This window comes from Heteronotia binoei, chromosome 15 (assembly GCF_032191835.1).
Source record: "Heteronotia binoei isolate CCM8104 ecotype False Entrance Well chromosome 15, APGP_CSIRO_Hbin_v1, whole genome shotgun sequence".
Classification (NCBI taxonomy): domain Eukaryota; kingdom Metazoa; phylum Chordata; class Lepidosauria; order Squamata; family Gekkonidae; genus Heteronotia; species Heteronotia binoei.
The window spans coordinates 55,210,051-55,223,269 of NC_083237.1; the positions used below are offsets into that span (position 1 = coordinate 55,210,051).

The 13,219-nt window shown below is 45.7% G+C and overlaps 1 protein-coding gene across 1 annotated transcript in view; it reads right to left on the minus strand.

The window, feature by feature from the left end:
• The window catches only part of SMARCD2 (SWI/SNF related, matrix associated, actin dependent regulator of chromatin, subfamily d, member 2), a 57,667-nt gene that overhangs the window by 7,790 nt on the left and 36,658 nt on the right, over positions 1-13,219 (minus strand). Inside the window, exons 6-10 of the mRNA XM_060256114.1 lie at positions 12,930-13,025; positions 7,777-7,878; positions 6,396-6,557; positions 5,674-5,771; positions 1,614-1,749 (exon numbers count right to left, since the gene is read on the minus strand). Of these exons, the coding sequence (XP_060112097.1) occupies positions 1,614-1,749; positions 5,674-5,771; positions 6,396-6,557; positions 7,777-7,878; positions 12,930-13,025 (594 nt within the window). The remainder of the gene's footprint in view (positions 1-1,613; positions 1,750-5,673; positions 5,772-6,395; positions 6,558-7,776; positions 7,879-12,929; positions 13,026-13,219) is intronic.

Genomic DNA, 13,219 nt, shown 5'->3' on the forward strand with positions numbered 1-13,219 from the left:
GCGGCAGCATCTCATTTTCCGACTTCTCTCTACAAACGGGAAGTCTAGACGCTAATTTTATTTTCCTTTGTCAGAAGATCATCGTGATCCTGTCTAGGCTAATTCCAACCTGACGCTACAAAGCTGAAGTCTGTGCCTAGACCTTCCGTTCAGCAAAGCAAGCCACCCAGGGTGGGGTTTTCCCCCCCCCTGCCGGAGCACACAAGAGCAGAGCTCCACCAGGGCTGGCCTGACCCGCCATGCAGCAGCCACGTGCTCCCAGACCTGGGGGTGTGGCCTAATATGCAAATAAGCTCTTGCTGGGCTTTTGCTACGAAAACAAGCCCCATTGAAGCCACCCGGTCCCCTGCTCTCACATAACAAAAGCCCATCCAGTTTTCAAGAAAAAAGGATCCATACTCTTCCAGTCTCTAACAACCATTACTTGAACACACAGGCGCAATTGATACAAAATTGGTTCGAGGGAGAATATGGACGCACGGCACACACGCAATGTGATCTGCACCATTTGCCATTGATCTTGCTTCATTTGCTCAGTCACATTACAATTTTAAAAATTTAGGTTTCTGTACCATAGGACTGCATAACTCCGTTCCATGCTGGATAGGTAGCTCCATCTCTGCTTGCAAGATCTAAGGGAGTAAAATTTCCCAGTCTCGGATGCCTGCTCTGCTATCTGAGATTCTCAGGAGACCCCTAACACCAGCCTGAATTTGGAAGACTTTCATCCTCTCAGTTGCAGGACCATAGAAGTTTGCTTTGGAAGCCATGACTGATGAAGACATTAGGGCCAACTTTTTCAAGCCTGTGGGCAACTTTGGAAATCTGACACTGCATGGTGGGTGCAACCACAAAACTGCAGCCGCGAGAGGCTTAGCCAACTACAAAATGGCTGCCACAAGAGACTTGGCCAACTACAAAATGGCTGCCACAAGAGGGTTAGCCAACTACAAAATGGCAGCCTCCAGAGGCTTAGGCAACTACAAAATGGCAGCCACCAGAAGCTAAGGCAACTACAAAATGGCAGCCACCAGAGGCTAAGGCAGCTACAAAATGGCAGCCACCAGAGACTTAGCCAACTACAAAATGGCAGCCACAAGAGGCTTAGCCAACTACAAAATGGCAGCCACAAGAGGCTTGGCCAGCCCCAAAATCTCAGAGAGTGAGGTCATGTATATTTCAGGCAGGAACTCTTGTTTAACAGGATGCCTTTTAAAATGAATGTATTGTTTCAATTATTCTTGCACTCACCCAGCCTATTTTTAGCCATGCAGTGAAGATCCATGTGGTGGCAGCTGCTGCTGAAGCAACTCTAAAAAAAACTGCACAGCAAATCAGACCTCCAATGGCTGGTCAGAGGCCCCAGCTGGCCCCGCCCACTTTCTACAAAACTTGGCCGGTGCCAGGAAAGCGTCCGCGGACATCGTGTTGGGGAACTCTGCTCTAGTGCTAAGCAGCGTGGCTCCCGAAAGGACAAGGAGAACTGCGTACCCAAAGGAAAGCCGCAATCATAATCGCTGAATGAGGCACCTCCCACCCCACATCGTCCACCGAACTGTGAAAGGTCACGTGCTCGGTTCTCATCCTTGCTCCACGATTGGTGGGGGCCCTACCTTGACGTCCAAGGAGGCAATCTCCTGCTGGTTGGTGGTGGAGGCCAAGAAGTTGCTCATTTGGGCCTTCAAGGGGTCGTCCACTTCCACATCGATGTCGTAGCAAGCTGTCTTCTTCTGATCATTGGGATCCACACTGGAGAGTTTGGGGACAGGAGGCTGGGGTGAGGGCCAAGAGCACATACCTCACTACGAGCTGCTCCTTCACTGCTAGCCCACAAGCAGCAGGAGCAGGATTAGAGTCTTACTTCTCTACCCTGAATGGATTCAACAGAACTTCCTTTATTTTGCACATTTTTATCCCGCCGTTCCTCCAAAGAGCTCGGGACTGTATAAATCATTCTCCCCTCTTCCATTTCATCCCAATAACCAGGTGGGAGCCGGGGGATCCCCCAATTTAGCAGGCTCCAATCCTCTGCTGGTCACCTGGCTGGTGGGGGAAGCCTTGCCCCTCCTCCTGCTGCAACATCCCCAGGGTGATGACGTCACATGGAAGTGATGTCGTCACGCTGGGGATGCCATGCAGCAGCACTCTAGTACAGGGGTGCTGACCATGCGGCCCAGGGGCCGAATCAGGCCTCCAGAGGCCTCCTATCAGGCCCCCGAGCAACTGGCTGTCATCTGCTTCCTTCTCCCTCTCTCTCGCTTTCTGCATCACAGCTTGCTTTGTCAGGCTTGCTCAACAGCACAGGAGCTACAGAGCAAAGCTTCTATTTTTTTCCATTAGGTGAGGGTCCTCCCCCACTTGCTCCCATGGGGAAGGAAGAGCCAGAGCTTCTTCCGAAGAAGAAGATGACTGCAGATTTATACCCTGCCCTTGTCTCTGAATCAGAGACTCAGAGCAGCTTACAATCTCCTATATCTTCTCCCCCCACAACAGACACCCTGTGAGGTAGGTGAGGCTGAGAGGGCTCTCACAGCAGCTGCCCTTTCAAGGTCAACTCCTACGAGAGCTATGGCTGACCCAAGGCCATTCCAGCAAGTGCAAGTGGAGGAGTGGGGAATCAAACCCGGTTCTCCCAGATAAGAGTCCACGAACTAAACCACGACACCAAACTGGCTCTGCCCAGTTCCCTGGATTGCATGGGAGAGATACAAAGAAAGCACCTTTAAGACCAACAAGGGCTAATGTTTTAAGCATGTTTTAAGTTTTTTTAAATTTTTACTAGTGTGTCTGTGTCCTTTATAAAGTTTATATCTCTGCTACCTAATCTTAAACAGGTACACACATGGCCCGGCCAGACACATACCATTTTCGCACACAGTTTACCTCACAGTCACAATCCTGTTCCCTCTGCAGCATCTGTCGGATTTCCCACCATCTGCGCTGGAGTTACAGGAAGTGCCGCAGCTTTTGCGTAGCAAACGTAAACTGGGTTTTAGCGGTTTACACAAAAGCTGCGGCACTTCCTGTAACTTCGGCGCAGATGGTGGGAAATCCGACCAGACGCTGCGCAGGGAACAGGATTGTGACTGCGAGGTGAGCTGTGTGCGAAAACGGTCAATGTCTCATTTATGTCAGATCCGGCCCTTAACAAATGAGTTTGACAACCCTGCTCTAGTATTCTAGTCAAAACCCTATGGAAACCATAGAGTTTTGCCCAAAATACTAGAGCGTCATCGCATAGCATCCTCATCATGATGATGTCACTTCTGTGTGATGTCATCGTGTCAGGGGCGTTGTGCGCAGCATGAGGGAATATAAAGAGGACCTGGCAACCATATCAGTGATTCAGGTTAAGCTGATGAAAATAACTGGCCCAAGATCATCCAGTGAGCTTTATAGCCAGTTAGAGATGGGAAGGCCCGGAAAAAATACACAGAAAAAGATCTGACCAAAAGTATGTACATACTGCTGAAGACAGGCTTCCGAGATACAGCAGCAGCAGCATCACCTACAAGTTCAGGGGTCCTCAACCTTGCTGGATTATTAGGCAGTTTTGGAATTTGGGTAAATGATATTGGGTGCCACAATGAAATCATAGAATCACAGAGTTGGAAGGGACATCCAGGGTCATCTAGTCCAACCCCAAATGACTGCCACAGGAAGGCTGGGGGAGAGCACAGTGTGCAATCACAAAATGCTGCGAGCTTCTGCAATGGAGGCAGCTGTTTCTATACTACTGCTTCCTGAAGGCCAGGTGGAATGGCTGTTCTGTGAATTACCCCCTGGCTCCAACTAAAGGGAGAAAAGTCTGGACTGGTGCTTAGCTTTAGGGGGAAGAGATGCTTGGACGGGAAACCAGGGGGGCACCAGCAAATACATCAGCAGGTGCTGTGATACATCTGGCTGCCACACTGAGGGCCGCTGTCTAGATCAGAGGTCCCCAACCTTTCTGAGCCTGTGACCGTATCTGGAAATCTAACACTGGTTGCGGGGCACAACCACAAAATGGCCGTTGCGGAAGACAGGGCCACGGGCATGGTGGGAAGCCCAAGGGCAGGAGAGAATAGGGGCAATTAAAAACACACTGGACAAGAGAGATGGTCAAACCAACATGGAAGTGGCAGTTGCCACTGAGATAATGCTGTTTTAATCTGCACAGTCGATCAGATTGTCAGGGGCAATCAGAAGCCCAACTGGGTAAAAGACCCAGCTGGCCCCACCCACTTTCTAAGGCCACTTGTTGGGCACCAAGAAAGGTGTCAGTGGGCTCCACTGTGCGAGGTGACCAGGAAGAAGACCCACCTCACCCTGATGCTATTTCTTTTTTAAAAAATTATTATTTATAAATTTTCAGTTACAATACAACAAACTTCAATACTTACAACCAGGGCTTTTTTTGTAGCAGGGACTCCTTTGCATATTATGTCACATCCCCCTATGTAGCCAATCCTCTAAGAGCTTACAGGGCTCTTCTTACAGGGCCTACTGTAAGCTCCAGGAGGATTGGCTACATCAGGGGTGGAATTCTAGCAGCAGCTCCTTTGCATATTAGGCCACACCCCTCTTTTGTAGCCAATCCTCCAAGAGCTTACAGGGCTCTTCTTACAGGGCCTACTGTAAGTTCCAGGAGGATTGGCTACATCAGGGATATGTCGCCTAACAAGCAAAGGAGTTCCTGCTCCCAAAAAAGGCCCTGCTTACAACAGTAATAAAAGTACAAGACATATTACTCAAACATCAACATTTACAATGATAAATTGTGTTAAACATCTACATTCTTAAAGCCAACCTATACTAGTGCTAGAATAATGCTATGCATTTGTAATGATCTGGGATGGGTATGTCTTGTGATTCTGTTTCCAATACATGATCTAGGGAAGGGGACCTTTTCTCCAAAAAAATTAAATGGGAAAGAGATTGTGATATATGGATTTTTTCCCCAGGTATCTTATCCAAAATGATATGGTTACCCATACCACTGAGCTATTGTTGGAGTTGTACTATTCTTCCAGTATAAAGCAATCAAAGATGTAACTGCTGTAAGACCGCTATGAGGTCTTTCCTTATTATTGGAATGTTCCAGTTCTCTCACAAATTTAACAGTCCTGAAAAATTTGGGAGTTTTATAGTTTGTGATTAGCTCAATCTGTATCAAAAAATTTCCCCCCCCAAAACGTTACAATTATTGGGCAATCCTACCAACTGTGTAAGAAGGTACCCTTATTTCCACATCTCTTCCACTAATGCTATTTCTTACAGGTCTTTTAACTGGCTTTCATAGTTTTCTATCAAGCGATCCAACGTCATTCCCACTTCACCGATGAGACACCGGCAAGCATGAAGGTCGGGAAGACCAATTAAAAGGAAACAATCACTGGGCAATCCTGCCAGCTGTGTAGGAAGGTACCCTTATTCCTACATCCCTCCCACTGAGACTATTTCTTACAGGTCTTTTAATTGGCTTTCGCGGTTTTCTATCAAGCGATCCAACGTCATTCCCACTTCACAGATGAGATACTGGTAAGCACGGAGGCTGCGGAAGACCAATTAAGGACCATGCTGGCTCTTAGTTCCTTCATGCAATGCAGGATTCGAGGGGAAAGCTGTGTGCGCGCGGGCAAGGACAGAAAGACATGAGTTGCTCCCGCGCAAGCCTTGCGTTGCCAGCCCTACCTGATGATATGGTTGATGACGATGGGATCTGGGTGCTGCAGCAGCCCCGCCAACTTCATGGGGATCTCAGAGAATCGCATGCGGATGCAATTGAAGATCTGCGGGGGAGGAGTCAAGGGGCAAAGCCATTAGTGACGGTGCGCAGTATCACTGGCCGTTTGGAAAAAGAGGCCCAAAGAATCTGAACTAAAAGAAGAAGAAGACTGCAGATTTATTCCCCGCCCTTCTCTCTGAATCAGAGACTCAGTGGCTTACAATCTCCTATATCTTCTCCCCCCACAACAGACACCCTGTGAGGTGGGTGGGGCTGAGAGAGCTCTCCCAGAAGCTCCCCTTTCAAGGACAATCTCTTGCCAGAGCTATGGCTAACTCAAGGCCCTTCCAGCAGCTGCAAGCGGAGGAGTGGGGAATCAAACCCGGTTCTTCCAGATAAGAGTCTGCACACACTTAACCACTATAGGGGAAGAAGGTCTATGAGACCTGTGGCTGACCCAAGGCCATTCCAGCAGCTGCAAGTAGAGGAGTAGGGAATCAAACCCGTTTCTCTCAAATAAGAGTCTACACACTTACCCACTGCACCAAACTGGCTCTCCCTCAAAGCACCTCAAAGGGGAGGCGGGTAAGGTTTCTTCCTCCTCAGAGGCATGTGACTGGAATGCACTGACTGGTAAAGCGTCCGACAGGACAGCGGTTACTCACCCAAGGCCGTGTGGCCTACTGACCTGGCGGAAGTAGCGGTTGCAGTTGATGTACTCCTTCTCGTGGCTGTCCTGAAGTTTGTTGTGTTTGATGTACAGCCAGAGGGCCTGCATGATGCTGGCACGAGTCTGGGTATGGACGCCCAGCAGGCGAGCCAGGCGAGGGTCCAGCTTGTATTGGGGGGGCTGCAAGGGCAACGCTGCCTGATTACATTTCTGTTCAAGCCAAACGCTGCAACCCACTCCCACCCTTCAAAACGAAAACGACTCAAGGCGGGGACCTTTTTCAGCAGCTAACAAGGGAAGGATTGTCTCTATAAACTGTGGAGGCTGTTGGGACACACATCTCGGGTGGACAATGGTCAGACTTCAAAACTCCCCTCCAGTTCTAATCTGTAGGCCTTGAAGGTCAGGGACCAATGTATTTACGGAACAGTCTCCTCCAAGATGTCCCCGGGAGGGCACTGAGCTCTTCAGGCAGAAACCTGCTGACGGTCCCTGGCCCGAAAGACATCAGGCTATCCTCAACTAGGGCTAGGGCCTTTTCAGTCGTAGCCCCAACCTGGTGGAACTCTCTGCTGAATTCCATCAGGGCCCTGAGGGGCGTTAAGCAATTCTGCAGGGCCTTCAAGGCAGAGATGTTCTGCCAGGCTTTTGGCTGAGGACAGCGATGGTTTCCATCTTGGCTAGCACTCTCCCCCTGTTTTTCAAGCTCGCTTTGCCCCCCGCCGTCTGCAGAACGGCTGGCAGCCTGTGGATGCGGATAATTAATGCATCAGCAGTCGCCATCTGCTTTTGTAATATCATGTTTAATGTTTTATCAGGCAAATCTTTGAATGTTACTGCCCGCTGCCCAGAGCTCTGTGGCAGCAGGGATTGGGCAATTCACAAATCAATTTATGGTTGATGTTGTTGTTAATAATAACAATAAGACGAGACCTTTCTGAGTACCTAACAAGAGTAGGATCATTTCTATAAGCTGCAGACTGGGGGGTGGGAGACACATCTCAGATGAACAACGGTCAGACTTCAACCCACACTTCTGCCTCCCAGCTCTAATCTGTAGGCCTTGAGCAGTGAGGGGGCCAATGGGACTGCTTCCTCCTCCTTCATTATCAAATCATCATTAGCATCGTCATCTATACTAATGGTCCTATTTTTGCACACCAGAATCCTGTGCGGCAGACAAACTACTGAACAGCGGCTCTGTACGTCCGAATACAGAGAGGTCTCTCTCCTCACCATACTTCAAGGTAGTGGAGTTCAAGGCCAGAAAAGAGCAGAAGAAACCTACTGCTGGACTCCTTCCCTCCCAAAGTCCAGCTGTCTCTACAGTTAATGTGACCGGGATCCTGAGAAAGCGGGGTGTTGTACCCTGCCTGCTCTGAAGCCTCTTTGCAGTTACCTGGTGGTCCAGCATGAGCAGCAGAGTGCATTTCACATTGACGTCGCCCGGACGCTTGACCTGGAAGCCATCCGTCTCCTGGGTTGTGGCGACCCGGTGCCACTGTTTGAGGGTGAGACGTGAGCAGGTGAGATGGAGCAAGACACAGGTTCAATTTTACTCTGTAGCGCTTTGTTTTAAATTCTTTTTTCAAAGCGTGTTTAAGTACTGCTTTCATACTTTGATGGGAAATGCTGAAAGCCATTAAAAACAACACTTTCCCCAGCTAGAGTCTTTAAGACCAAACAGTCACGGAATGAAGACAGAGACTGGCCCTGCCACATCCGACACCTTTGCCCTGCGCTTCATCTCTACAGTTTAGGGGCCTCCATTACCAGCCATGCATCATATTTTGGCTGCATTCAAGAAACAGTCAAATAAGCCATTTTACTGTTGCACAGTTAACTCTGAAAGAGAAGAAGAAGATGATGATGATATTGGATTTATATCCCGCCCTCCACTCCGAAGAGTCTCAGAGCGGCTCACAATCTCCTTTATCTCCCTCCCCCACAACAGACACCCTGTGAGGTGGGTGGGGCTGGAGAGGGCTCTCACAGCAGCTCCCCTTTCAAGGACAACCTCTGCCAGAGCTATGGCTGACCCAAGGCCATTCTAGCAGGTGCAAGTGGAGGAGTGGGGAATCAAACCCGGTTCTCCCAGATAAGAGTCCGCACACTTAACCACTACACCAAACTGGCACTGAGGGCACAGAGGGCACTGAGATGGCCTAATACGTTTGTTAAAGGTGAAGGGAGACAGTAAAGAACAAGAATTAGATTTATACTTCACTCCTCACTCAGTCTCAGAGCGGCTTATAACTGCCTTCCCTTCCTCTCCCCACAACAGACACCCTGTGAGGTAGGTGGGGGTGAAAGAGCTCTGAGAGAACTGTGACTGACCCAAGGTCACCAAGCTGGACTCACGTGGAGGAGGACTGGTGAAATCTCCAGATTAGAGTCCACCACTTTTAACCACTACACCAGCTGCAATGGCACCCTTTCAAAGGAAAAGTAATTATATATTGTATTGTATTCATTTAATTTATACCTCCCTTTTCTCCCCAAAAGGGAAACTGACATACTTTGCCCTCCTCTTTTCCACTTTTATCATCACAACAATTCCATAAAATAGTTTAGGCTTAGAGTGCGTGACTGGCCCAAGGTCACCCAGAAAGCTTCCATGGAAGAGCAGGAATTTGAACCTGGGTTTCCCAGATCTTAGTCCTGCCCTCTAACCAAGTTGGCTCTCAAATGGCACACATAAAATGAGGCAACTTCTGAACAGAGATTTTTGCTGGGATTTCAGCAGAGGTGGAATTCTAGCAGGAGTTCTTTTGCATATTAGGCCACACACCCCTGATGTAGCCAATCCTCCAAGAGCTTACAAGGCTGTAAGCTCTTGGAGGATTGGCTACATCAGTGGTGTGTGGCCTAATATGCAAAGGAGATCCTGCTACAATTCCACCCCTGGATTTCAGCACTCTTTTTTTTGGGGGGGGGGAGAAGGCAGTGTCACCATACCTGAGAATATTTGCACAGAATGCATAACCTGAGACAGCAGCCTAATGGGTAAAGTGGAGGGCTGGCCATTAAGCAGTGAATAACCTTGATTACCCCACTGTTTTGCTGTAAGAGCAAGGTGAAAAAAAGAGCTTTGTAATCCATGAGAAGCACTACAGAAGTTAATGAGAATGGTTAGGGGTGGCCATATTGCCAGGATAGATGCCAGTCGATGCTCGCTGAGCACAGACAGCAAAAGTTCTAATTCTGTTCATTCTGTTTGACGAATATGTTGACCCATAAAGAAAAAACAACTAAAGAAAAAACCGAGCATGTCAGAAATTAAAAATGAAATAAGCATGTTACAACATCAAATACACGTAATATACCTGGAGGAAATGGAGAAAAAGATGAGATTTGTGAGGCAAAATTTCTTTGAAAGGGCAAATAAGCCCGGAAGGTGGCTAGTGTATAAAATTCAGAAAGAGAAAAAAAAAAGACTGATAAATACACTGAAGGATAAGGATGGGAAGCAGAAACACCAATTGCAAGATCTTAAAGAAACTGTCAAGGAATATTATATCCAGCTATATAGCAAAACCGAAATTGATGAAACAAAACAAAAAAGGCTACTTAGCATCTAGGGGCCTCCCAATTTTAAAAGAAGGACAGAAGAAATTATTAAATAGCCCAATAACAACGCAGGAACTGGATGAAGCATGGAACAAGCAAAAAAAGAGTAAGTCTGCAGGTCCCGACGATCTTCCAGCCGAGTATTATCTCATTTTTAAAGAATGTCTTACTTCCATTTAAACATCTGATGGAATATATTTGGGCCCAGGTGGACTTACCAGAAACATGGCAACAGGCGGATATAGTTTTGATCCCAAAAGAAAACACTGATCTGGAAGAAGTTAAAAACTACAGGCCCATATCTCTCCTTAACGTGGACTATAAAATTTATACAACTATCCTGGCTGCTAGACTGGAAAAGGTCCTGATAAAAATAATACATCAAGATCGAACCGGGTTCCTCCCTAAAAGACAAATGAGGAACAATATGAGAATTATTTTAAATGTTTTAGAATATTATGAAGTCCATCCGGATAAGCAGGTAGCCTTAATACTGTTCTGTGCTGAGAAAGCATTCGACAATCTAAATTGGAGTTTCGTGACTGAACAGCTGAAGGTAATGGAATGGAATTCATAAGGTTGGTCCAGACTATATACAGCAAACAAAAAGCTAAAATCATAGTAAATGGTGACCAGACAGATGTGATCAGCCTGCTAAAGGGTACAAGACAGGGGTGTCCTCTTTCACCCTTGCTATTCATATTGTCATTAGAGGCTCTCAACATAACAATTAGGAATAATAGCGGAATTAAAGGACTCAAAGTGCCGATGACATAATATTGATTATGCAAAACCCACTGGAATCCATCGACAGGCTGTTGGCAGATTTAAAAGATTATGGACAAGTAGCAGGCCTGAAATAAAGGGAAAACCAAAATGTTAACCAAAAATATGACGGACTCCATGGTGAAACAATTAACAGAAAAGGCAGGTTTTCAATGTGGAAAAAAAGGTTAAATATTTAGGAATATATTTAACCAGTAAATGCAGCACTCTTTGTGAAAATAATTATTTGAAGCTTTTGAAAGAAATAGAAGGAAACTTTAAAAAACTGGGGAAATTTGCAGTTGTCATTCATGGGGCGTATTGCTGCAATAAAAATGGCCATCCTTCCAAGGATAATGTTCTTATTTCAGACCATCAATATGACTCTAAGAAAAGATTTCTTTCTAAGGTTATGTCTTTCATATGGCAGGGCAGGAAACCTAGGATCATATGTAAAATTTTGTGGGATAAAAAGGAAAATGGCGGACGGCTCTGCCGGATTGGGAGACATACTATTTGGCAAATACGTTGGTATGGCTAAGTGAATGGGTTAGACTGGAGAACAAAAGAATTTTAGCAATAGAAGGACATGATCTTCAAACAGGGCGGCATGCAAACATGTGGTATAACATCAAAGGTCACAAATACTTTAGTAACCATCTGATACGTAAAGCATTATTGGTATGTTGGGAAAAGGTAAAAAAGAAAAAAATATAGCAAGACCCCCAGATGGCTCTCCCCTACTGAAGCATCTATTCAGCCACAATTGTTTTTAAAGCACAAAACTTTAAGATATCAAGACTTATTAAATGATGATGATACCCTAAAAATGGTTGAAGAGCTAGGAAATCAAGGTGTAAAAATGGATTGGTGGTTAGTAATGCAGATTAAATAGAAATTTAATAAAGATAAAGTAATTGGTTTTTATAAAGAGAATTTTGATTTTGACAAATTGTTAATGGGTAAAGAGGATAAGCTTATAAAGAAATTTTATAATCACCTGATGCAGCTGAAATTGGAGGATGAGACTGTAAAAGAAGTTATGATAAAATGGTCGCAAAACCTAGGACAAAATATAGCGCTAGAACAATGGGCACAATTATGGCAGGTTAACTGTAAGATAACTAATTCGGTCAACTACAGAGAAGATCTATTTGAGATGTTCCATAGATGGTACATCTCACCAGCTCGGTTAGCCAAGATATATTCAGGAGTGTCGCCAAAATGTTGGAAATGTGGTGTGAACACAGGTACGTTTTATCATTTGTGGTGGACGCGTAGTAGGGTGAAAAAATACTGGACTAAAGTTCATTAATTCCTTCCAAAAATGCTTAAAATGGTAATCCCGTTTAATCCTGAATTTTTTTTTGTTAAATTTAGTTAAGAAAAGATGTGGGGAATCTGGTAATCCATGTAGTCACTGCCGCTAGGATACTGTATGCAAAGTATTGGAGACAGGAAAAAACCCCGGTGATGGGAGAACTAGTAGAAAAAGTCTTTCAAGTTGCAGAATCAGACATACTCACGGCATTATTGGACGGAAAATCAAAACAATCAGAAAAATGGATTAAATTATATGAGGATACAGGAAAGAGTAAGTAATGAGGATACTAGCAAGGGTTAAACTTGGAGTAATAATTGATAAAGAGAATAAATTAATAAATGTGAAATGAAGGTATAAGTTTTGTAAGTACTATAAATATTATAAATGAAATAACTACCTTTGTACTCTGCTTTTTAATTAATTATGGTTTTGTTTTTTGTCTAATGGATTATAAATTTGAAATGTAATGTAATGATAATGTACATTCAATTTATAACCCAAGATAATTCAATAAATTTAAAATATTTATGAATTAAAAAAAAAGAGAAGCACTACAGAAGTTAATGAGAATGGTTAGGGGTGGCCGTATTGCCAGGAAAGATGCCAGTCGATGCTCCCTGAGCCCAGACAGCAAAAGTTCTAATTCTGTTCAGCCCTGGGGGCTAACATCCTTGTCTGGCTACTGCTAGAGCCACTGTACCCAGCAGCGATTGCACAACTCTGGAGAGAGAAGCCATTCCGGGGAATGAAGAGATCAGCACCACCCCCTGGAGAGAGATGTGAACTGATAGGCTGGCTTGCTAAGGCAAGGGGTGTGTCCTCCTGAGCACTAAGTCACTCTAAGATGCTTACCGCTCCCCGCCCCCCCCCCCCCACCACACATAGGCACCTACCTCCACCAAGTGGTTGTCCGGCCCATACAGTTCTTTGTCCAGCTCAATGACCAGGCTTTTGAAAAAGGAGGAGAATTTTCTCTTCTGCTTACTTGGCTGAAACAGACAGAAAAGCTGGATGAGGGACCACACCCCGATATCCGCATCTACAGACAGCACTCTTTTGACAAGTGAGCCTCTAAAACTAAGGGGTGAGCCTTTCTTCGATGAGCGGTACCACCACCCGACATGAGGGACATAATCCGTTTTGGACTATAATAACTGTATCTTTTATGGAAGAAGAATTGCAG